Below are 26788 nucleotides of genomic sequence, written 5' to 3' on the forward strand. Positions count from 1 at the left end.
AGACACATACCCCTTTTTTGCTGCTGGGTTGAGAATGAGATCCTTGTTAATTCCTTCACCCACGATGACACGTATATGCCTAGGCTACCCATTTGTTTCCGAGCTAGATTCAAGGTGTTGGTGTTGACCTATAAAGCCTTACACGGTGTGGGACCGCAATACCTTGTGGAACGCCTCTCCCGCTATGAACCTACCCGCTCACTTCGTTCAGTATCTAAGGCCCTCCTCCGGGTACCAACTCACCAGGATGCCCGGAGGACTGTTACTAGAACTAGGGCCTTTTCTGTGGTGGCCCCCGAATTATGGAACAGCTTACCGGAGTAAATACGCCTGGCGCCTACGGTTCTTTCTTTTAGGTGCCAGGTTAAGACCTGGCTGTACTCCCAGGCATTTTAATGTTCAATGTTTTATGTTTAATGTTTTAGTTTAATGTGTTCCTTTCTGTTACTGATTTTATTCTATATTGTATTTTAATCTCGTTTTGTACACCGCCCAGAGAGCTATTAGCTATGGGCGGTCTAGAAATGAAAATAAATAAATAAATAAAAATAAATAAGCATGAAATGGGAGTCTTAGCTGCTAAGAAGAGTCTTCTCAGTAGCTGACTCACCTCCTTTCTACTCTGATTGGCTCCAATCAGCAGGAGAGGACAAGGAAGCATGTTAGAAGACTCTTCTCAGTGGCTAACACACTCCCCTTTCATGCTGATTGTCTTATAGGATGCTGGAGACAAAGGGACCCTGCTCTCAAAAAAGTAAGGGGTCTAAGATCCCCTGAGACCCTGGACAACTAGAGGGGGCACTCTAAGACAATTAAGTCTAAGGCAGGTGTTCCCAAACCATGGTCTGTGGACCACCAATGGTCCATGAGCTTCATCCAGGTGGTCCATGACATGTCTGCGTTTGAATATTAATATTCAAATTTACTTATTTATTTATTTAGAATTGTTTATAAGTATTTCTATACTGCTTTATGTTTTTTGGGGGGAAATCTCAAAGCGGTTTACAGCCTAGATTAAAGCATCAATAAAAACATCACAAAGTAGTAAAAGAACACATTAGTTACATGTCAAAACTAAGACACATTCAAGACAGCATAAATTACAGAAAAAGAAAATATTCTCTTAAACATTATGAATAGAAATCAAAGACAAAAGTACAACCTTCTCCACAAAACGGCATTGTTAGTCATTCAAAATAAATAACCAACTAAGAGCTGCACCCCGCCACAGTAACCCCTTGCAAACACCAGCCGGATTCCTTCACACCGACCACACAGAGAACTAGTCTCCAGCCAAACAAGAGTCTCGGAGTATATTTATACCCACTGATGAACCTGGAGATATAGATGTGATTATATAGGTTACCCAATCGCTTCTAGGTCAAGGCCTTTCTTCAAAGAGTTAGCTTTCCAAAACCCAGCCAGCAAATGTTAGGTTAGGTGGCTGGCCTTGAGTTATATTTTTACTGCTCCTTTTATTTCTGATATAGTACTTCGTTGCATTCTCTGGAATGCAGAATGCAATGCTATAAAATGCACTATAAGAAATAAAAGAAGGGATTTAAAATACAACTAAAAATCATACAGTATCCAGCACGGCACATTACGATTGCTACTACGGGCAGAAAAATCATTAAGTGGTTCGTTGAGACCATCAGTAATTGGTCGGGGAGGGGGAAAGGGGAATTTGGAACCGCTGGTCTAAGGTCTTCTTTTAAAAGCCTACCCGCACCACTTATTCTGTTACACCAACAGTGGCAAAAGTGGTATTCGGTGATACACTGCCTCTAACTACGAAGGCTCCATTTAACCAACAGCAGCAGCAACCTCCCCCAAATGTCCCACGAGCAGCTAGAGAGGGTGTTGGACTTGATGGGTCTTTGGCTTGATCCAGCGGAAAGGCTCTTCTGGTGTTCTTAGGCTATGTGACTAAACGGGAAAGTCAAAAATAGTTCTTCAAAATAATATTTATTGTATAAACAATATTAGAATATGCCCAACGCGTTTCAGCCCAATCAAGGCTTTCATCAGGGGATATTGATTAGTTCTGAAAAATATTTACTTATATTAAAGCAAAATAACTGCAACACTTATGAGAACCAACTACTGATTCCTGCTCTAAACCATTTGTTGTTTTTGCAGGCTTTGCTCCTCCCCGTCCTCCCTTCTCTTCCTGTTGCTGTTTCTCAGTTGGTTAGTGATGGCTCCCTGAGTGGAAGCTGCATGGCTGCTTCAGCATGCATGACTCAACCTCTTTGTAGTAATAAACCTAAGTTTCTTCATTCTTTCAACTACCAACCTTAACAGAGCAATTATTTCTGTACTCCTCTGCAGTACCAAAAACTCTAACAGTGTAGGTGTTATTTCTCATCTGCGCATGGTGTTTGGGACTTTATCCCGGGTTGTGCTTATCTGTTGAGGTCAGAGGCATGGCTAGAGGGTGGCATAGCAAGCCCAAAGTGCTTGGCGCCAGGCTCCAGATCTCCTCCCTCCTGTTCTGTCCTGCTTTTTACTTTCCCAAAAGCCCTTTTGACTTTGCTTACAGGGGGCCTGGGTGTGCAGCTAAGTTTCAGTGTTAGTGATACCACAGCCCCGCCTTCTTGCTATGCTCAGAGGCACTTTGTACTGTTGGGACTTGTACTGTGCTGTTGCTCAAACACCCCTTGGACGCTTTTGCTGAGATCCTTCTCTGGAGTTTACTTAATGGCTAAGTTTTAATAAGTATTAATCCATTGATCTGAACAGCGGTGGCTGCGTGAGCCTCTGAGGTGGGCCGGCCGCTTCTCAAACCAGAAGGAACACACCAGTGGTCAGCACCACCAATGCCAGGCCACTGTGGAGACGGACTCTGCAGCTGGTCCCAGACACCCTCTTTTGCTGCTGCTGAAGCTGGATGATGATTTCCTTCTGCCGTTTGCTGCGATGGGAAGAGAGCAAGAGAGGGCTAAATCAGTTCATGGGGAAAACCCACAGGGGCCAAGCTGAAGGAGTGCTCTAGGGTTGGGGGAGAATTTCAGTTCAGTTTGCATTTAAAGCCAAATATGTCAAATTTGCACTTTCTGAAACGGTAGGAGAAGCAAAACATGGCCATTATTCGAAAGCCTCGAAAGCCGGAAGCCTCAGGAGGGGAGAGTATTCTTGCACTCGGGTCCTGCTTGCGGGCTTCCCCCAGGCACCTGGTTGGCCACTGTGAGAACAGGATGCTGGACTAGATGGGCCACTGACCTGATCCAGCAGGCTCTTCTTATGTTCTTATGAAATGTGCAAGTATCCAAATGTTGGGATGCAGTGCTCCAACCACACAATGTTAAAAATTAACAAGATTTGTCCATCCCTCTATATCAATGGAGAGACATTGGGAGATGCAGACCCTGGCTGGATCTGAGTTTGGCCCTAACCACCCCAGAATATCAGAGGGAACCTCATTCCTCACCACGCCCCATGCCCCACGACACCCTCCCCATAAGCCAGACGGGAGCCTCACGTACTTTACATCCTGAAGCATCTCCGTCCAGTTTTTCAACAGTACAACTTCATCTGGAAAATGGAGAAAAGACATTATGGCACACACCCCCGTAGCTCAATGGCAGAATGCCCTGGAGAGCCGCTGCCAGTCAGTGTAGACATACTAAGGTAGATGGCCTAACAGCCAGACTCGGAAGGCAACTTCTTATATTCTATCCTCCTTAAATATCCTGTGTCCCCATCCCGTAAATGAATCACAGAATCATAGAGTTGGAAAGGCCCTGTAAGGGCATCCGGTCCAACCTCCTGCTCAATGCAGGAATCCAAATCAAAGCATCCCCAACAGGTAGCTGCCGTCTTCTCTCTACACTGGGGTGAGGAAGGTTTTTAAGTCTCAGGGCCATATTCTCTCCCGGACAGTCTCCCGGGGGCCGCATGCCATTGGTGGGTGGGGCCAGAGGCCTAAGTGGGCAGATCTGCCAATGTGGCTCTTTACCTTTGTACAATACGCTACATTCCAGCTGTGTCAAAATAAATGAAAGACTTTAAACATACCCCAACCATCCCGACAAACAAGAGGCCTTATTGCACTTCGAGGACACGTTCCAGCCAGGCGAAAGCACTCGAGGAGGCTGCAGAGCAGGGCTGGGGAGGGGTGTGGCCCTTGGGAGAGTCCCGAGGGCCAGACAGAGGGGCCTGGAGGGCCACATTTGAACCCCAGGCCTAAGGTTACCCCCCCATTCTGCACTCTGCTTGTCGCCCCCAAGACTCAAATCACCTCGTTCTCAGAGCATCCCATGTAGCTTGTGCAACAGCCCATCTCACCTTCCAGACCTTTAATTTCGAATTCTTTCAGACTCAAACGTGTGTTTAACTGAGACATTTTGGAGCTCAGCCTGAAGGTGTTTCCTTCTAGCACTCTCTGGGCCAAGGCGAGACAAAAACAAAAGAGGGTTTGGTTAGGGTTCGTTACCGCACTCAACACAGACAATAAAATCTTGTGCCATTCTAATTTTGTGGGGGGAAACACTCCCCCCGTGCAGTTTTCATTGTGAAATTTACACATAAGTAGACCTACAGAATAGCTTTTCTAGGACATTGTCACAAACTGTCACCCATACAACATCCCCAAATTTCAGCCAGTTGCCACTTAACATTTTCCTTCTTGAAGCAAAAAAACCACCTGTGGATAAAATGTCCCACAGAGACAAATGTTACCAAACACTGGAAATCCCACTGGGGTAGAAAATACACCCCCAAAGTGTGATTTCCCCCCCCTTGACATTGGGTGAAGGTTTAAAACCGCTGCAGTGGAAACTATTACAAGGCCAACTGTTTTGGATGCGACAGTGTCTCACAAAGGGGTCAGCCACAATCCCGCACGTGCTTATTCAGACATAAGTACTGGGACATGGCTGCGGGCAGCCTGAGGAAGCTCCATCGCCCTTGGTGCCACCCTGTAAAAGCAAGCCCTGCTGTAAAAGCGAGCCCTGCCATTTGCCACCCCAGTCTCCTGTGGAAGGAAGGGTGGGATATGAATATAATAAATAAATAAATAAAATTGGACAGCAAAGGAGGAGGAGAGGCATGCAGAGGCCAGCGGAAGAACTGTGAGTGGAGGGGGTGTCCTATTTGCCATTCTTGGGACCCCCTGAGAAACTCACCCCACCCAGAGCCACTGTAGCCTAGAACTGGGTGTATGCAGTGCAACTGACTCAATGCTGCATGGCGCACAGCTGTGGCCAGCCTGAAGCAGGTCTGTCCATCTGGATGCCTGCCCGTAAAAGCAAGCCTAGAGGGTGAAAGAGTAGGGTGATGCCAGCAGCTTCCAGGAGCTCTCTTGGTTGCGAGATTTCACGGGCGAGCTGTGAGTTTCTGTGGGGCCTGGGTGGGGGCCAGGAGGCTGAGAGGGGCAGGGGTCAGCGGGAGAAGGAACTGATAGTGGCCTGTATTGATTAGTCGTTTGCATTCATGTAACGTTTATATACATAACAATGCGTAGTTTTGTTACATCTGTTGTTGTTTTAGTCTTGGTTTGCATTTAGTTCTGTTTAGTTTTCTGTTTTAGTTTTCAGAGAGAGAGAGAGATTGTGTGTGTGTGTATCCAGAGCTGTTGTTTGTTACAGAGGCCTGGCTAGCCTCCACCAGAAGTCAGGCACTGAGTGTCACTGGTCCCGTGCTGTGGAACGGTCTGCCAGCAGAGATGTGGCGGGCACCCTCTCGCTGTTTACTTCCAGGCATCTCTTGAGGACCTATTTTGTGGCAACAGGTCTATGCAGCTGTTTACAATTTTTTTTGAGTAGTCTGTCATTGTAATGATTGCTTTTCATTGTTTTTGTGTGGCTGTACGCTGCTTTGATGTTTTGCAAGAGGGAGGTATATAAATACTTTTATTAATAATAATAATAACAATAATATAATTAAGCAGTATAGAAATGGCCTAAATAAATCTCAGCTCTGTTCAGCGGGGTTTACTCCCATAAAAGTCTGCCTAAGATGCAGCCGATGTGCAATTCTATATGTGTAGGTCAATATGAAAGAGTGTTCCATGTGGGTTACTCCCAGGAATCTGTACCCAGGATGACAGCCACCCAGAGCAATCCCATCCACATTTACTCAGAAATAAGTCCCTCTGCATACAGTAAGCCTTACTAATAGGGACAGATCTCATTTATAGGTGCATCTACCTAATTTGCGCTTTCCAAAACAATATGAGAAGCGGAACACAGCCGTCCTTCGAAATGTGCACTTTCCTGAATTTTGCAGTGGCGTTCTCCAGCTGTGTAATGGGTGCAAAGATGCATGCACTAGCGTAAAATGGGCATCAAAATGTGTATACTAATGAAAACAGGATACTGTCATGCATTATGGAAGGGGGAAACAGCTTTGTAAAATGTATTCGGCAAAATTGCCTGCAAAATTTGCTCCAAAACACTGCTGAACTTTCTGTTTGTCCAAAAAAAGAAAAATTGCAAATGGCTGTGGAGAATGGAATTTAAGAGAGGAAAAATGAGGCCGCCTTTGCTTTCTACCAGGTGAATTTGAAAAAGATTGCAGCCTTCATGAGCTAAAGGAAGGCAGTATGGCATAGTGGTTAGAGTCAGACTAGGACCTGGGAGAGAACTGGGTTCAAACCCTCACTTGGCCATGAAGCTCACTGGGTGACTTTGGGCCAGTCACTTCCTCTCAGCTTAACCTACCTCACAGGGCTGTTGTGAAGATGATGATGATGATGATGATGATGATAATAATAGAATTTATATCCCAGCCTTCTGCCCGAAGGAGCCCAAGGCAGCAAACATAAGCAAAACAATTTAACAAGAAAAAGAAAAACAGAACTGTCACAGACAAGCTGGGTGCATATATATTAGCTTGGGCTGAGGATGAAAGGAGATTCTAAAGTGCAAAGGGAGCCCGCCTTACCGTGCGGTTCAGACACGCATCCCAGTGCTGTGTGGCTTCCTGGAGGGTCTGGTTCACTCTGTCCAGGGAAGCCAGCATGCCGCTGTCCGTCCAGCTCTCCTCTCCCCTCTCATGGTGGGTTGCCAAGTGGCCCAGCCCGGCCGCTAAGATGAGGATGATGGCCAGCTCAGCGATGGACACAGCGATCCAGGCCTTCCGGCTGGGCGAAACTCCCATCACCTCAGGGGAGGCACAGCCAACCCGGCCTGACCCCCGACCTGAAGAAAACCAGCTGGAACCGAAGAGACGCCCCCTCCCAAGCCACATGCACAAAAGTGGTCGTCTCAGGCCATTGTCAGGAGCCTTGACACAGACTCCTCGGGGCTCTGGCTGTAGCTGGAGAGAGTCGATTTCCAGCTGAGCCCGTCGGATGGGAAGGGAAGGGAAGGAGGAGGAGGGATTGCTGGGCAGGGCGGGGCGGGGGGACGTCTTCCTGGCGCTTAATGCAGGGAAGCTGCTGATTTCTCTGCCGCTTTGGGGTGGTTCTTCCATTCATCCAAAGGAGGCGAGGAACCGCAGACCCGGGAGCCAAATGCAGCCCTCCAGGCCTCTCTGTCCAGCCCTCAGCACTCTCCCCAGACCTCTCCGTGCCGCCTCGGGTGCTTTTGAGTGGCTAGAGTGTGTTTCTGGATGGTGATCATGCCGCTTGCTTGACTGGTTGGAAGATGTGTGTGTGTAAGTAAACCTCTCATTTTTTTTTGCGTGGCTGGCATATAGTCTGTGGTACAAAAGTCAGGGTCACAGCCATTGGCTCCCTCGTATTTTTCCTCTGGCCCTACGCCCCAACCTCAGGAGGTTGCTCACAAGGGAATGTGGCCCACGGGCTGAAATTATTATTACTTATTATTTATTATTTTATTTTTATTTAGTTGCATTTCTAAACCGCCCTATAGCTAGCAGCTCCCAGGGCGGTGTACAACATGATAAAACCACAATATTTAAAATACAGCAAGTGTGTATTGCACAGACAATATAAACATTATATAAACAAAGTGAAAGAAAACTAAAAAAAATAAGATTAAAAGCTTAAATACTTTAAAATGCCTGGGTGAAGAGGTGGGTTTTTACCTGGTGCCGAAAAGATGACAGAGAAGGCGCCAGGCGTATCTCATCTGGGAGGGCATTCCATAATTCGGGGGCCACCACCGAAAAGGCCCTAGATCTTGTTACTGTTCTCCGGGCCTCTGTATGGGTTGGGACCCGGAGAAGGGCCTTAGACGTCGAGCGGAGTGAACGGGTAGGAACATAGCGGGAGAGGCGTTCCATCAGATATTGCGGTCCAGTCCTGCTCTGGCCCAAGCCCTCTGTGCGTGATCAGGAACCAGCACGGATTACGCAGAACCGCTTCTGCTGCGGTCTCCCTTGAGAGGAGCTGTAAGGGAACCTGAGCTGGTGGTGCCACCTAGTGGCTATTTCCAGATTTTTTTAAAAAAAATTGCAAAGTTTTATCCACCTGCTGAACATTTTCAAGCAAGGAGCAGCCCTTCAAAAGGGAAGTTACTGGGTACGTGTTTTATTTAAAGCAGCCTTCCCCATTTGGAAATATCAGAAAGGCACTAGAGGAGGCCACAAGGACTAGCAGCCTTCCCTCTACGGAATAATAGCTCTCTGTCCCCAACCGCTTGCATTGTGGGTAGAAGGCGGAGGTGATGGGCAGCGCCAGGCTTGGGGACCAAATTTCTAGTGAATCCTGTCTTCTCATGATGTGTCCAAAGTATGATAACCTCAGTTTCATCATTTAGCTTCTAGTGATAGTTCTGGTTTGATTTGTTCTAACACCCAATGATTTGTCTTTTTCGCCGTCCATGGTATCCGCAAAGCTCTCCTCCAACACCACATTTCAAAGGAGTTGATCTTTCTCTTATCTGCTCTTTTAACTGTCCAACTTTCACATCCATACATAGAGATGGGGAATACCATGGTCTGAATGCTCCTGACTTTAGTGTTCAGTGATACATATTTGCATGTGAGTTCTCAATAGCTGCCCTCCCCAGTCCTAGCCTAATTTCTTGACTATTGTCTCCGTTTTGGTTAATGACTGTGCCAAGGTATTGATAATCATTGACAAGTTCAGTGTCCTCATTGTCAACTTTAAAGTAGGGAAGGGCTAAGCTGGGGTTGAGGGAGGGGGGATTTGCTGCTCCCCCCCACCTTGCAATCCTGTGCATGTTTACTCAGAAGTAAATCCCACCCTGTTGAATGGGGCTTACCCACTAGGACTGGCGTCAGTTTTGCTGAGATGGCACCTTGGCATTGCACCTGCACTCTTTGCCCACTCACTTCTCCCTGCCTCCCATCACATCTGTGGCTCCCACTGGCCCTCAGAATTATCCCCAGGCCAGCAGAACAGTGAGTGCTTCTCCACCCTATATCTCAGTGGTAGGCTGAGCATGTGCTTTGCATGCAGAAGGTCCTGGGTTCAATCTTTTGCATGTCCTTGTGAAAGGGAAAAAATGTTCTAGGTTGTTTGTGTGACGATCCCACAGCTGGCTCTGTGTGTGTGTGTGTGCTATTACATTCAGTGATATATGGGAATTACAATTTACGAGTAACATTAGTACAAAAAACATTACTAAGGATTCTGTATGGTCTGGTATGGGAGGAGGTCCATGGGGGTGACACCATGAGTTACCGCACCGGGTGACACCAACCCTAGTGACACCACTGGCATAATCTCAAGGAGCCCAGTTGCCCCCCAGCTGGCAGTTGTGGACAGGAAGGGGCTGGCTTGTGCAGCTGTGGCAAGCTGAGCAGGCCCTAGCCAGCTAGGGAGGACTAGCCTCAGAGGGAGGCAATGGGAAACCCCCTCTGAATGCCGCTGACCATGAACAGCTTATTCGTAGGGTCGCCATAAGTCGGGATCGACTTGAAGGCAGTCCATTTTTCATTTGAATGTGATTCAAGTATAATATATTGAAAGAACCCTACCTTCATAAAATTGCAGATAAACAAATTTTATTAAACAAACCAAGATTAGTGTCTACTTTCACTCATTCAAAATGTGTTAAAACTTCTCCAACACCTGTGGGGGGAAGGTTATGCAAACAAGTTTTTAAAAAATACCACTGAATTTTAGAGACAGGTTTTACAAGAGACTGAAATAAAGAGGGAGCACCAAGGTAACGTTTAAGAAACAGTATATATTGAATAGTAGGGTGAATAGAGTAGATTTTACAAGGTACTGGTAAAATTTAAGAAAAGTCAATATATAGGTCTGAGGCAGATGGGGTACTCCTGTGTTCCCACCCCATGCCCTTAACCCAAACTAATTGCTTATACCTGCCAAACAATGAAGTTGATTTCATAGTTAAGAAGGAATTAGCTTAGTGTTAAGGCCAATGGAGATGTAACATTTGACCTTGGGTTAAGCAGTCCTTTTAATGAGAAAAGTGCTTTGCAAATGCCTGCCTTGATGAATGGATTGATATTGGATGCAGGAGCTCCAGTGCACGTGTGGAACTCTTCTGCTGGTACAGGGTCCCCCTTCATTTCAGTGGAGGAAGCTGACTTCCATGTGCACTCTGCCTTTTGGAAATGATCTGCTCCCTCCATCGAACATTCAACCCCCAAGATCTGCTACCTGCCAGAATTTAAACCCCTCAAGAACTACATTCTGCCAATTCAAAGAAACCTTAAAATTGTATTGTAATGTTAGGTTTGCTCTTTTGGTGGAGACAGTCTTTCTGCAGTGCAGTTTTCTCCGTAGATGAAGCCAATGCCTTCAGCTCCCAATTCTCCAAGTTCTTCAAATGAAGAAACACGAGGGTTGTGGTCTTTCAGCATATTTGGCAACTTGCACAGCTTCTCTTGTATGCAGCAAGAACGTCTCACAGGAGTTAAAAATATCAGATCCTTGACAGCAGAATAGCTTCACAGTCCAATTTTTCATTTGTGCTCGGAGATCAAGAAGAGAGGAAAAAGAGAGATAGGCCATAAATATAAAATATATGCAAGACTGAAATTTGTTATAATGCAAACAGACATGAGTTTGGCACTGAATATTCCTTCAGTGCTGTAGAGAAAGTGACTTGACTGATTGGGAGTGCAATCGGTGTTAGATGCTCTAGGTCTGCTGTGCCAGAGGCAACATAGTACTAACCGGGACTGACCCTGCTTAGCTTCCGAGATCAGACGAGATCGGGTGTGTTCAGGGTAGTATGGCCATAGACCAGAGGCAACATACAATCCAACAGAGTTAAAAAATATTGCAGTAGTTTTGTCTCCAGTATAGCATTAACTAGATTGGAACACTTTAGAAATGACAGTGAAATTTGCCGGGAATGCAGATTCTACTTACTTGTTATATAGATGTTCTGCTTGTTTTTATTTGATCAATTTATACCTCATTTTTCTATAAGCAAATTAGACCCAAACTGGCTTTTATTTTTCATCTCCAAATAGTGAACAGGAACTACCACAGAATGGAAGATGTATAGTGGCAAATGATATGAGTCAAATCATCCCCAATACAAATCTAGTAAGTTCATGGCAAAGGCAAGATGACTGAGCTAAGAGAGTTGGGTTGCTTTCAGACAACCTGTTGACAGAGTTCATTCCAATTTTCAGGGAGCTTAGGCAACGCTGCATCAAGCAAATATTATTCTACACTTTCCAGCAGGGCTGTGGAGTCAGCCCCTCTCTATTTATTCTTCATATTTATCAGTCTCTTTTTTAAGAAAAGAACTCAATGTGATGTATAAAAACAAACCTTCAAACCATGTGCAAGGAAAACAAGTAAACACCACCTGAAATTCTTCATTGGTAAAGTGGGGATACTGGTAATGACCTACTTCACTGGGTTGTTGGGAGGGCAAATATCATAGAGATTGAAAAGCCTCCTTTAATTGTGCCTGGCTGTGAATCGTTGAGAAGCTTTCCAAAATATTCAGATAGATATTATTTTATCTGTTGTCCTCTTTGCAGCTAGCCAGGGCATTGTGACGAACGATTTCTAAAGCCTTGCTAAGAATCTTTTTTAAGATGCTGTAGCTTATTAAAAACAAATTGCAAACCCCACTGGACCCTCTTGATTTGGAGAGCGTGGCAGGAATGGCGTCTGCCTGGCCTCACCCAGGGCCTCTCGCTTGTGGACCTCCCTCCCTCCCTCCCTCCCGGTGCCCATCAGCCATGCCTCTGGGCTGCGCGTGGGCAGCCTTCCTGCCCTTCTTTGTGCCTTCCCTTTCAGATCTCATTAGTGCACTTTAAAAGCAGCCTCCTTTGGGGCCCCACAAAGATGTTCCCCCGCCACCACCAAGCTGGGCTGTGCAGCCCCAGATCTGAAGAGAGAGCGCCCAACACCCCCCCCGCATGCTGACCATTGCCTGTCAAATTCTATTTCTTATGGATTCTGGGGGGGGATGCATGCTGGCTGTTCTGCTGAGGCGGGCCGAGGGGCTCCTGCCTCCACGTTGCGTGGGCTGTGCCTTGCAAATAAAGAGCTCCTCTTTTCTGTCTGGACCCCAAAGAATTGGCTTCCTTCAGAGTTCTTGAGACAGCAGGTACAGGAAAGGGGGGGCTGGGTCTGCTGGGAAGCAAGGCCCCCCTCCCCTCCCCAGTGCTGCAACTTTTACAAGCACCCTTCCACCCTCCCTCCCCTCCTCCCTCACCGTGCTGAGCCTGTCCAGCTGATGCCCACTTGAAATTTTGCTCCAAACCCTGGGGAGTTTAAATAATAATAACAATAAATAATAAAATTTTATTTGTGAGTCGCTTATCTGGCCGAATGAACAGCCACTCTAGGCGACGTACATTAATATAAGCAATTACAATATATAGACCAAAAGGTCACGATTCAATAAATCATCTAAAACCAGCTTCCAATTAATAAAAACATAAAGATTAATCCACTCCAGAGATACTATAGGCCTGCCTGAATAGCCAGGACTTCAAGGCTCGGCGGAACCCCATCAGGGAAGGGGCATGGCGAAGGTCAAAAGGTAGGGAATTCCAGAGGGTGGGAGCCACGATCGAAAAAGCCCTCTCTCTGGTCCGGGCCAGTCTAGCAGTTCTGGCCGGTGGGACCGAGAGGAGGTCCTGTGTGGCTGATCTCGTCAGGCGGCATAATTGATGATGCTGGAGGCGCTCCTTCAGATAAACTGGGCCGAAACTGTATAGGGCTTTATAGGTCAACACCAACACCTTGAATTGGGCCCGGTAAACAACTGGTAGCCAGTGTAGGTCTACTAACACTGGAGTGATATGATCACGGCGACGGCTGTTCTTAATCAAACGTGCCGCCGCATTCTGTATCAGCTGTAATTTCCGGACCGTTTTCAAGGGTAACCTCACGTAGAGCGCATTACAGTAGTCTAAGCGAGAGGAGACCAGGGCATGTATCACCCGTGGGAGTAGATGGACAGGAAGGTAGGGTCGCAGCCTCCGTATCAGATGTAATTGATACCAAGCTGCCCAGCTCACTGCCGAAACCTGAGCCTCCATGGACAGCTGGGAGTCAAGAATGACCCCAAGGCTGTGGACCTGGTCCTTCAGGGGTAATCTTACCCCATTTAACACCAGGCGTATATCTCCCAGCTTTCTCTTATCTCCCACGAGCAACACCTCGGTCTTATCGGGTTTTAGTTTCAGCCTATTCCCTCCCATCCATTCACTTACGGATTCCAGGCACTTGGACACAGTATCCACAGCCAACTCTGGTGAGGACTTAAACGAGAGATAGAGCTGAGTGTCATCTGCATATTGGTGACACTGCAGCCCAAAACTCCTGATGATAGCCCCCAGCGGCTTCACATAGATGTTAAATAGCATGGGGGAGAGGATAGAGCCCTGTGGCACTCCACAAGTGAGAGGCCAAGGGTCTGATACCTCATCCCCCAATACCACCCGTTGGTGCCTGTCCGAGAGATAGGAATGGAACCACTGTAAAACAGTGCCCCCCATTCCCAATCCCTCCAGACGATCTAAAAGGATACCGTGGTCAACGGTATCGAAGGCCGCTGAGAGGTCCAGGAGGACAAGGAAGGTATATTCTCCCCTATCCAACGCCCTCCTCATATCATCCACCAGGGCGACCAAGGCTGTTTCAGTTCCATGTCCAGTCCTGAAGCCCAATTGGAATGGATCTAGATAATCTGCTTCATCCAAGTGTGTCTGTAACTGTAAAGTCTCTCGATCTTGTCAAATCAGACTAGGTGATGCTATTCTGGTTTCCCATTTTTCCTTCCATATTACCCTCGCAGGGGGATGGGTGGGGGTGGGCTCGGAAGTGGCTCATTCCTACGTGGTATTGCTTTGCTCAGGTCACAGCCAGGAGCATCCGGATTGCCCCCCCCCAAAAAAAACTTTCCAGGTGTCATTATCGATCTCTTAGGAGGTGAGCTGAAAATCACTTGCAATGTGGCGAGTAAGTCTAAGGTGATCTTAGAGTCGGGAGGGGCCTTGGGGGTCATGTAGGTCATGAACCCCCTGCCCATTTGTCCCTTTAAGGAACCATATTCACCCCAAACACACGCTAAGATGGCAGCCAAACATTTTTGCGGCAGTTAGCCACCAAAAATCTCCTTCCCCTTACCCTAGCAAGAAAAAATGCCCAGTTTGGCCCATGAAGGAAATAAATTCACCCACCACAACCATTTAGGATGGCTCTCACCAGGAGGACTCTCTTCTCCTCCTCACCCTGACAAGAAAAAATGCCCAGTTTCGACCATGAAAGACCAGATTTCCTCTTACCCACTGAATAATGATCACAGTCAAACATTTTGGGGCAGTTAGCCACCCAGAATCTCCTCTTCTCCTCACCCTGAGAATAAAACATGCCACACTGTGGCCCACACAAGTAACAGTCCGCATAACACCAGAGACGCTGGATGATAAAATGGCCTCAAGGAGGCCAACTACATCTAGACAAATAAGTGCATTAAAATAAATATCTATTTCAAGTGGGCTACACAATTTGTCTGATCCTTTGTAACTATAAAAAAATCCAGTTTAAGAATAATTCAAACCATGGTTACTCCAGAGGTTCCCTTCCTGCCACTCTCAAGGGATGCAAAAGCAAGAAAACATGACATCCCATAATGAGTTAGGTGCAGGATTGGGATGAAAGCATGCCCACCTATTCTCCCCAAGGGGAACAGGCGCATATTTAAAAATAGAGAGAAAGAAAGCTCAGATCAGTTCTGGGCTCATGGGGGAATATCAGGGATGCATAAAAGTCAGGTGGCAGAAGAATGGATGTCAGCCACCTGATCACAGCCGGACCACTGCTTTGTTTCTTCATTGCCCATTTTGCACATTGCAAGTTCAGCTGCAGCAGGCTCCACCCTAGACCGACGTAAGGCAGATTTCATGACAAATGCAAGCAGAAGACTGGAACAGCAAGCCACATTTAGGGACAATTCAGGAGCATCCAACAGTGCAAGGAAACATTAAATGGTCCCCCCAGTCACAAGACAATATTTCATTTAAAACATTTGGGGGAGGGGAGAGGGAGGAATGCTACTTGGCCCATCACAGAATCAACTATGATGCCAGCCAAACAATTATGTGGCGTTAACTACCAAGAATCCCTGCTTCCCCTCACCCTGACAAGAAAACACACCCAGTTTGGCCAGATTCTCACCCCAGAACCAATTATGCCAGCCAAAAGCTTTTGAGCTTGTTTGCCACGAAGAGTCTCCTATTCTCACCCTGACAATAAAAAGGCCCCGTTTGGCCCATAAAGGAACCAGATTCTCACCCAAACACCCCATTAGGATGGCAGCCAAACTTTGGGGGGGGCGGTTAGCCACCAAGAATCAAGGGACAAGTTCTTGAGACAGGACAGAGAGGATCTGGGGTGCCCCAAACTCCCCAAATTGTGCTCACCTCCTTTATCTCCCCCACCACATTTGTGAGCCTGCTCACTTCCTACTGGATATGAAACAGCTGCTCCTCAAGGTCCTTCACCTGGAAATCAGAACAAGGGGGGTTAAGAGACCACCGTGAGGTGTTTCTCCACCCCTGGCAGAAGCACCCGCGTCCATGCAAGGGCGGCCGCTGTCCCGTCCTCCCCCTCCCCATGGAAGGGTCCTTTCCAGCATGCACATGTCCCACCCCCACCCCCAAGTCCTCACCTGGCCCTGGTACCTTGCTGGAAGGTCCCTGATATCATCATTTATCTGAAGAAGGACCTCCTTCAGTTTCACCAAACAAGAAAACAGAATGAATCAATACAAAACAAATAACAATTATAAAATATATCTTAAAAAATTCTCTAATTTCCCGTTGTGCTCCTCTCCACCTGACCGCCATCTTCTATAACCAGCAGCGTTATGAACGCTGTTGTCTTCTTTCTTCAAGAGAACCCCAAAATGATTTCGCCTGTTTACACAACCACCACATATGATAAAATGATCCTTCTTGGTGTTTACATTTCCAACAAACATTAGGAACATTGTTATACATTTTTGACAACTTTTCTGGAGTCATGTACCAACGATACATCATTTTATAGAAATTTTCTTTAAGATTATAACATAGTGTAAATTTCAATCCTTTTTTCCACATATTTTCCCATTGTTCCATTTGTATGTTATAACCAAATTTTTTTGCCCATTTTACCATACACTCTTTTACTTGTTCTTCTTCCATTTCCATTTTTAACAAAAGTTTATACATTTTCGCAATTATACATTCATCATTTTGGGCACAGATAGGTAGGATGATGCAAAAAATTCTAAAGATAAATATTCAATTAAAGCCAGAATTTTTTTATTGAGTTTTATGGATAAACAATTAGAAAAGAAATATGGAAGAATAATATTACATATGATTACGGCAGCAAGATTATTATATGCACAAAAGTGGAAAATGGAATCAACACCAACAACGGAAGAATGGTTATTGAAACTAATGGACTTAGCAGAGATGGATAAATTGACATGCTTAATTAGAGAAAAATCGATAGATATATTTCTTAAGGAATGGAAGCCTCTTTTAGACTTTTTGCTGAAAGATCAAAATGAATTATTATTATTTATTATTTATTTAATTTAATTTATATACCGCCCTAAGCCAAAAAGGCTCTCTGGGCGGTGTACATAGAGGATAAACAAGAAAATATATGAATAGAACAAATATAAGAAAATCAAAAAGCAAAACAAACAAAGAACAAAAACCAAACAACATCAGAATATACCAGTAATGAAATACTGTTTTAAAATACACTATAAAACATTTTTTTAAAAATAGAATATTTAAATTTTTTTTAAAATGCCTGGGAGTATAAAAAGGTTTTCACCTGGCGCCGAAAAGATAGCAGCGTCGGCGCCAGGCGTACCTCATTGGGGAGACTATTCCACAATTCGGGGGCCACCACCGAAAAGGCCCTGGATCTAGTCACCGCCCTCCGAGCTTCTCGATGTGATGGCACTCGGAGGAGGGCCTTAGATGTCGAGCGCAGTGTACGGGTAGTTTCATATTGGGAGAGGCGTTCCACCAGGTATTGTGGTCCCATGCCGTGTAGGGCTTTATAGGTCAAAACCAGCACTTTGAATTTAGCCCGGAAACAAATAGGAAGCCAGTGCAGACGGGCCAGAACAGGTGTTATATGAGCGGACCATCTGGTCCGCGTCAATAGTCTGGCCACTGCATTCTGGACTAACTGTAGTTTCCGAACTATCTTCAAGGGCAGCCCAACGTAGAGCGTATTGCAGTAGTCCAACCTAGAAGTTACCAGAGCGTGAACAACTGAGGCGAGGTCATCACTGTCCAGATAGGGACGTAGCTGGGCTACCAATCGAAGATGGTAGAAAGCGTTCCGTGCCACCGAGGCCACCTGGGCCTCGAGAGACAAGGAAGGATTGAAAAGAACTCCCAAGCTACGAACCTGTTCCTTCAAGGGGAGTGTAACCCCATCAAGAACAGGATGAACATCCTCCATCTGGGCAGTGAAGGCACTCACCAGCAGCGTCTCGGTCTTGTCTGGATTGAGCTTCAGTTTATTAGCCCCCATCCAGTCCATTATCGCGGTCAGGCAACGGTTTAGTACGTTGATGATAATGGGAAAATGAAATGATGATAATGGGATTTGACGATTAATTAAGATAGCTTATGGAGGAAAGTGACTTTGTAATGTATTAAGGGACAGGTTTGACATATATTATATACTTATAGTTGATCTGAGACAAATCGGAAGTCAAGTTTTTTTTATTGTACTATTATGTTTTTGATTTTTGTCTTTGTTTTGTTTTGTTTTCTGAAACTTTGAATAAAAATTATTTAAAAAAAAAAAAAAGAGAACCCCAAGACGACTCCAAGCGCGACGCTAAGTGTGCACTTAGCATCGCACTTTGCTGGACGGCAAGGTGCACGCTGAGTCACTGCCTCAGGCAGCCCTTCATATACCTGGAGCAGAAGGGGAAAAAGAAGGCAGAGTTGTAGTAAATGGCCACAGCTGCAGCAGCACCCAGAGTCCTTCCAAACACACCCACCCAGCTTCGGGTAGGCGTCCCCCTTCCCTTTAAAGGTTAGCTTTAAATCAACAAAATCTATATCGTGGCTTTTCTCTGTCACACACATTCCAGATGGCTGGCAGGGAAATGAAGTCAAATTAAAAAACAAGGAAGAATGCAGCAGGATTTTTTTTAAAAGTCTCCCAGAGAGGCAACTTCTTTGAAAGCAAGCCTTAAAAAGCTTGCCGGAACATTGATTCCTGAAGAAGCACCCGGCTGCTGAGAGGCAGGGAAGGCCAAACATAAAACCCATCCTCCTGGGGCAGTTCAGTTCCAAGATACCCCAAAAGCAAACGGCCTTTGGAAGGTGAAATCCAGGCACAAGAGCGAAGACGATCGCGCCCGCCTAACTTCCCGCAAGGGCTGGCACACCCTCTGCCTTTCCACCAGCCCAACCCCATAACCCCCCTCCCCTCCGCCCCACTGGCAGCACCTCCTGGAACAGCCCTATTTCCTCCTCATCCCAATCTGCGCCCGGAGGCTCCTGGCCCCACAGATCTTCTCGCAGCGCCCACGGGATTCGAACCACTCTTGCAATTGGTATATGTCAGATAGTTTGCAAAGGAACCACTAGGCTGAGCTGGCTACAAGAAAGCCAGAGGCTGGCACCTTGATATGGGAATTCTAGAGCAAATTTCATGTGCCACACTTTGTACATGGTCAGAAGCCTAATCTTTTATCCCACACAGCGATAAAGGGAACAAAGGGTTTAACATTTCCAGAAAATAATGCAATCTTCTTAACTATCAGCAAAGTCATGACCAATGAAATTTGGAGTTCTGTAAATGTCTTACTAATGTTTTTGTTTGTCTGTCATATGGCAAAAAAAGTGTCTTACTTAATGTTTGCTTGCTTATTTTTACCACCAGTGTACAAAGGGGGACATCTCCCCTCTTTTCCTTTTCAATGAGGCATCTGTTCCTCCTTTCTTCTGCAGAAGAAGGCATCGTTTGACTGCTTTTAATTTGTAGCTTTTTATTTTTAGTTTTTTTAACACCGAAAAGCAAAATACAAAAGAAAAGGACATGAAATGATGGAGAATAGTTGCAGTTCTGTTCCTAGCTGCTGCTGCTGCTGCTTGTTGCAAATGGTACCTCACTTTTGGTGTTGCTCCCCAAATATGTTTATTTTTGCTCCTATTCCTGCCTGCCATTTTTGCCTTTTGCTGCTGAAACTTACCTACCTCGCAACGTGGCTGCCCGTATTAGCCTGGTGAACTAATACAGCTTCCAGACAGTTTCCTCCTGTTTGCCACACGCAAGGCCCATGCAGATTGCAGGCTTGCAGAAGAAGGGTCAATCCAACTACATTGAATGGGAATGCGGATGAAATATGGCTAGCCCAGGACTGTTCCTGTTTTCTCTCCCACCAGCGTCTACACCAACCTCCTGTTGCTAAAACTCCTCACGGGCTCCAACGTCCTCAGTTCCAGGGTGCACCCCAACGTAATGGAAGTCAAGCGTTTGGGGCATCTCCTTACTACCCCGATTGCTCCTTATGCTACAGAGGAGCTTCTCTTTCTCCCAGCAAACAGACTGTTGCAACTACCCTCAGCCCCGATGAGGGTGGGAGGACAGGCTATTTCTCATCCTGTTAGCCAACCCGGGCATCTGACCCCCGGCCCATTGTTAGGTGGATATGCCTTCTCTTGTTTTCCAATATTTCCCTCTACTTTTGTGAACCCGACGGGAAGAGACTGTTGTGCATATTGAATGCCATCACTTTCAGAACACATGTGCAATTTCTTCAGGGTTTGACCCCAAATCTTTTCTAGCTGCTAGTGACAGACCAGGGACCCTGAGAGCTCAGAGGAGGCACCCTCCTGCTCTAGGCTTTCTGATGACCCCAGTCCTTGTGAGCTTCCCATGCCGAGGAAGTAGGGAAGCTACTAACAGCTGAACCAATGGAAACACAACAGGCCTTCCCTAGGGTAGCCCGGTAGCCCTTGGCCCAAGAGGGGAGGAGGGCATTGCCATGTCATAAACCCCCCTCTTGGAGCAAGGTGTACCTGTTACAATTGAGCTGTTAACAGCAGAATTAACTGTATTGTCTTCAAGGCCTGTCTGTCCCCAGGTCACCTGCTGGGAAGCAAGCACCCCTTCCTGCTCTAACCCACATACCCAACTGTATTCCACGAGGAACGCTTTTGTGAATTCTAAGGCTGATAAAAACCTCACGACTTGAACCCTCGTGATCGTATTGCCTTAGTGGACACCCAGTGGAGTAGTACACCTAGAACTGACCTTTCTGATCATCTTTTCCCTAATCCTGATTTGGTATTGTATACTAAGGGGTCTCGTATATGTAACAACATTGAGAATTGGTTGTTTCTAGCTATGATATTCTTCTTGAAGCTTGCTCTCTTCCCGGTATCAGGAGCACTTCTTCTCATTCACCATCGCCTCTGGTCAAGCTGCAACTGTCTATACTGATTCTTAATGTGCGTTTGGTGTCTGTCATTCAGTAGGACAATTTTGAAAAAAACACAGCGGATGCCTCGCCTCTTCTAGGTTCTGCCGTATCTCACGGACAATTGATTTACGCTCGTCTTCTGTCTGTTGTTTCCGTTATTTACTGTGAAGCTTATTCTAACTCTCTAGGCCACGGAAAAGCCGCAATAGCTGCCATGCATGCAGGTGCTTGCAGTTCCTCAGCTCCCTTCTTTCTTTCAGCTTTCCATCTCCATGCATGTTCAAACTCTGAAGTTAGCAGGATTACAAGGCACGGTTCCTACACAGGAGCGGGTAGCCTAGGTCAATGCTGATTGTGCACAATTTAAGGGTGTCTGATCCAGACGGCAGACCTTTTATCACAGTCGCTCGGGGGGGGGGAGGGGGTTGATTATTATTGTTATTATTCACGATTTCCCCCCCTGGCTAGCATCAACAAACCATACACAGTTTGCTTCAGCTTCCACTGAATATAACCATCTCCTGAGGACAAACTGTTTCTCCAAATGGTCTTCAACGGTCTCATTCAAGACTGAAGTGTTTCAAGATCACAAAAATGGTTTTTTGCTAGTGTGGATATTCATTGTAATATTGAATGTAATTGAATACTCGCACAATGTGCTTTAAGGATTTGATTATTTAACCACTGCTATTTTTCATTACATAATCTAAGTGTTATAGGATCGATTTGCTTTTCAAATCCCAAGGAAAAAGTGATGTTCTTTGATTTTCTTCGCAAAGTCTTAAAGGTTAGGTATTAGGGTCTGTGGGTAAAGAATGTTTGTATATGACAACCAGTTGTCAGTGTGTGCGTTGTCAATGGGATTGCTTTGCAAGGTGAGCTTTTTTTCAGCGTTTACCTATTTGTTTTAAGATGTGAGATTTACCAGTGTAGAATCTTGAACCATTGCATTAGGCTATGAGCTCTCTGATCTCCAACAGTTACTTTCTCAACCTAGGTCACAGAAAAAGTTAGAAGCAGTGAACCCATTAGGAGAGCTAGCTGCACTTCAAATAACACACGGGCACCAGGCCATCACCAACATTTAGTTTTTTATTTATTTAAAGCCATTTCTACCCCACTCTTCAGCCAAGAAGGCTCCCAGAGTGGCTTACGGATATTAATAAAAACAACAAACATGGGCTCGCAGCCTAAAGAACATGACAGGAGAAAAAAGGTCTTGTCTACCCCAGCCTTTCTCCAGTCTGGATGCCTTGCTGGCTGGAGCTGATGGGAATGGAAGTCCAAAACACCCAGAGACCTGCTGAACAAGACATGACTTCTTTGTTGTGATGAGAACCTCTCCCTGTTGTAAAGATGGGGTTTGGGTTCAAGCTGGGGTGGTGCTGCCCAAACACTGAAAGCAGGTATTTGGGCATTTTCTTGCTCCTGCTGAAATTCAGCCTGCAGGTGTTTAGTTCTCTGCCGCAGTTCCTTCTGTTCTCTTAATAAAGTTAGGGCCGTTTATTCCAACTTTCTTCTGTGAAAGTCTTCATTCCAGGGTGTGTGGGCGACCGTCACCACAGGCCTCGCACGCTGCCACCACCGCAGAGCACATCATGCAAGGAAGCCTCCTCTTCGTTGTTCCTCTGAGATCCAGCCTGGCTCAGAGGTGCTGCTGTTTAACAGCCAAGATTAAACAGATAGGTACACACACAGCGGTGGGATGGACTGCTGGGCTTGAGTGAAGGGGCAAGAAGAGGTTTATCCCTTTTACACCCCATTGTGGTGATTTTAGTGATTCTGGTCATCATCTTAATGGCCCTGGTAAGATGGATCCTGTCCCAAATGGCACAGTTACATCCGAAGGAAGAAAGCGTAAGGGTCCAAGACAAAGCAGCTGTGCGTAAGGAGTGAAAAGACATCTGCATAAGTATATTCATTTTTTTAAAATAATTTTTATTCAAATTTTTCAAAAGACAAACAAAACAAAGTCAAAAAACATAACAATACAACAAAAAAAATAAAAATAAAATAGTTGACTTCCGATTTGTCGCAGATCAGCTATAAGTATATAATATACATCAAACCTGTCCCTTAATGTATACATACAGGATCACTTTTCTCCATAGGCTGTCTTAGTTAATCGTCAAATCCCAATATCATCATTTTATTTTGATCTTTCAACAAAAAGTCTAAGAGAGGCTTCCATTCCTTAAGAAATGTATCTGTCGATTTTTCTCTAAGTAGACATGTCAATTTATCCATTTCTACTAAGTCCATTAATTTCAATAGCCATTCTTCCGTTGTTGGTGTTGATTCCATTTTCCACTTTTGTGCATATAATAATCTTGCTGCCGTAATCATATATAATATTATTCTTCCATATTTCTTTTCTATTTGTTTATCCATAAAACCCAATAAAAAAAATTCTGGTTTTGACTGAATATTTATCTTTAGAATTTTTTGCATCTTCCTACCTATCTGTGCCCAAAATGATTTTGCCTTTTTACACAGCCACCACATATGATAAAATGATCCTTCTTGTTGTTTACATTTCCAACAAACATTAGAAACATTACTATACATTTTTGACAACTTTTCTGGAGTCATGTACCAACGGTACATCATTTTATAGAAATTTTCTTTAAGATTATAGCATAGTGTAAATCTCAAGCCTTTTTTCCACATATTTTCCCATTGATCCATTTGTATGTTATAACCAAAGAATTGTTATAATCAAAGAATTGATGATAGCAACATGAAAACGTGGATAGTAGAGGAATGTGCTAAGGTGAAGACTTTACAGACTGAATGGGCCAGGATGAATAAAATAGAATGTGTGAAGCTAGCGTTATAGCTAGCTTCGAAGCAGGGAACTGATGGAGAAATTATGATATGCAAACAATAAGCAAAAACATTCTTTCATAAAGCTATAAAGGTTTCTAATAGTTTAATAAGTTCAGTAGCTAGCCAGAATCCTTTTCTTTTTAGAGCTGTCTTCTTCCCTCTGTGCTGGTTTGTTCGGCACAGCTTTTGCTCTAATAGATAAGATAACAGAACAACAACGGAGCCGAGCCCAGGCAGCTCGTGCCATCAGCTGCTGAAGAGACCGTCAGTTGGCCTGAGAAGTCTCTGTCGCTCTAGATTCTATTCTACTTACTTGTTTTAGGATCTTAAAATTGTAAACTGCCTTGGCTGCCATGGCAAAAAGGCAGAATATAAGTGTAGTTGAATGAATGAATGAATGAACGAACGAACACCGTGCTGAACATCTCGGTATCTCTAAGACGTAGAAAGAATTGCAGTAGGTAAAATGCTTAGCTCGTTAGCTGGAGTGCTTAGCTCATTGTGAAAATGTACTTTCATGTGAAGTACTGAACATTGCCAAATTCACTAGAACATGATGCAGAGAAGTACAGTATCTATGCAATGCCTATGCAAATACCTGTGCAATACAGTAATGCCTATGTCATACTGATGTGTTAACTCCTGATTGGTAGATGCTAAAGTCTTTGTCCTGAAATGTATAAAAACCCCAGGCAACCAGTGCCATGTTGCAGTTCTCCACTCACTAAGAGGGAGACTGACCAAGCATATGATTGTCATCCAATAAAGGCCTATCTTTTTGCTGCAAGCCTGCGTTCTTCAATTTTACTCAAGGACCCCCAGCCCCCACCTGCCTGCCTGCCTGCTTGCTTAAAAGTAATTTAGGGCTTAGTGCACCAAAACTGAAACCTTGAACTTGGCCCAGCAGCTAGAGTCATTTTTTCAGCAGCAGGGTGACATGTTGGCAATGTCCTCCCTCAGTGAGCAGTCGCACCTCTGCAGTTTGCCCCAGCTGCGGCTTCCAGGCCAACCTCAAGGGCAGCCTCACATAGAGTGCGTTATAGTAATCCAGCCTGGATATCAGCTTTCCATAGAAGCACTTTCCAGCAGAGACAGGAGTTCCAGCATAGCACAGTCCAAACAAACCACAGGGAAGCCACGCAGGTCAAAACATAATCCAGAAACAAGGCCGATCTCCCCAGGCACGACACAGGGCAAACCCTCCGACTCCGTAGAAAGTGCAAAACAGAGGCCTTATATACTCTGGCCTCCTCAACCACACCTGACCACAGCTGCTGGCTGTGAAGGAGCATCAGCGATTGCTTACTCACGGGGAGACCGTCAGCTCTGGGCCTGTAGACATATACTGTGTTGTTGCTCTTTGGCCCGAAGCTCTCACGGACGGGCATTTGCGGCAACTGGGCTCTGTAAAATCCTCAAGCCCTGCAGTCAGTATAGGATTGTGCCCCTAACCCACGCTTCGCCAACCTGGGGCCCTCCAGATGCAGGGACTGATGGGAGTTGCAGCCGAGGTAGGCAAAAGCCGTCTTAATCAGCCGACCCATTAAAATCCGAACAGGGACTCCCCTGGAGGTTTCTGTGATGGAGCAACGGTGCCCTGATTTTGTAACAATTTTTATAAATTTTATAACAATAAACGTGCAGAGCTGTCTCTTTTATTTATTTTGCCACAATATTTTAAATGCCGCCGGTCAGTTTGCACAACCCGCTTTGCAGAGGAAACGCTCATGTATCAATCGTAATGAAAGATACACAGACACAGAAAGACACAAATGAATTCTGCTTTGTAGCTCTTGATTTAAAGACTCCTCTCTTGCAGCTGGGAGGAGGAGCAGGGATCGAGCCCTTTCTCTATGAATCACCATGAAGACGTTGGCTCTGATTTGACTCCCTGTCTCCCTGTCTATCTATCTATCTATCTATCTATCTATCTATCTATCTATCTATCTATCTATCTATCTATCTATCTATCTATCTATCTATCTAATCGACTGCCCTGATACTGGAATGCACAGACAGCAGCCGCGGATAGCCCAATCGTCCGTGAATTTGTCTAATACCTTTTTAAAAGCCATCCATAAGGATGTAAGGAGAGCTGCCCTGGGTGAGACCAAAAGCCTGTTGAGGCTAGCGTCCTGCTCCCACAGGGGCAAAGCAGATTCCTTTAGGAAGCCTGCAAGCTGGACCTGAGCCCCACAACAACTGTCCCCTCTTGTGATGTCCAGCAACCAATAATCCAGAGGCATTTACTGCCCCCACACTGGAGGGAGAGCATAACTGTGGCTAGTGGCCATTGATAGCCTTCTCCTCCTCCATGAATTTCTTCACTCCACATCTCTTCAACTATGCACCACGGGGAGAGGTCCCCCTTGTTGGCTCTCTTGAAATCCCCGACCAATCCAGCTTCACTGGATGACCCAACTGAGTCCTAGAGGATCCGTTTCATCGTGCCCCCTGCCTCTGCGCCTTTGATCTAGACTAAAAAGCCCCAGATGCTGCAACCTGTCCTCATAGGGGAGTCGCTCCAACCCCTCCATCATTTTCGTTGCCCTTGTCTTGACTTCTTCCAGCTCTACAATGTCCCATTTCAAGGTGAGGCAGTCAAAGTGCACATGGCATTCCAAGTGCGGTCACCCCACAGATTATGATATTTTTATTTACTTATTTAATTATTACATGTATATCCCACCTTTCCTCCAAGGACCTCAAGGTAGCGTACGCTCTCTCCATTTTATCCTCACAACAACCCAGTGAGGTAGATTAGGCAGAGAGTGAGTGACTGGCCCAAGATCAGCCAGCACTCTGAGCAGAGATTAGGGCCCTGGTCTTCCAGATCCTAGTACATCACTCAAACCCTTGGAGTGCTCAAAAAATAAAACAGACTGCCTTCAAGTTGATCCTGACTTATGGTGACCCTACAAATAGGATTTTCATGGTAAGCGGTATTCAGAGGGGGTTTCCCATTGCCTCCCTCTGAGGCTGAGAGGCAGTGACTGGCCCAAGGTCACCCAGAGGGCTTCATGGCTGTGTGGGGATGCGAACTCTGGTCTCCCAGGTCCTAGTCCAACACCTTAACCACCTTAACCACTACACCACACCACACTCTAGGACTTGGAATATTGTGTACAGGAGGAGAAATTTGATTCTATTCACATTTGAAGCGGAATGTA

At 45.6% G+C, this 26788-nt stretch overlaps 2 protein-coding genes across 2 annotated transcripts in view; one reads left to right on the top strand and one right to left on the bottom strand.

Moving 5' to 3' along the window:
* The window catches only part of LOC133372951 (basigin-like), a gene marked incomplete at its 5' end in the record, with an annotated part of 80424 nt that overhangs the window by 42081 nt on the left and 11555 nt on the right, over positions 1-26788 (top strand).
* Positions 1952-7419, bottom strand: LOC133372745 (uncharacterized). The gene is made up of 4 exons (XM_061601806.1): positions 6889-7419; positions 4291-4387; positions 3489-3537; positions 1952-2917 (listed from the first exon to the last, which is right to left on the bottom strand). The coding sequence occupies exons 1-4, from the start codon at positions 7417-7419 to the stop codon at positions 2785-2787; spliced, it is 810 nt and encodes a 269-aa protein (XP_061457790.1). The 3' UTR covers positions 1952-2784.

The sequence above is a fragment of the Rhineura floridana genome, chromosome 18, assembly GCF_030035675.1.
Source record: "Rhineura floridana isolate rRhiFlo1 chromosome 18, rRhiFlo1.hap2, whole genome shotgun sequence".
Classification (NCBI taxonomy): domain Eukaryota; kingdom Metazoa; phylum Chordata; class Lepidosauria; order Squamata; family Rhineuridae; genus Rhineura; species Rhineura floridana.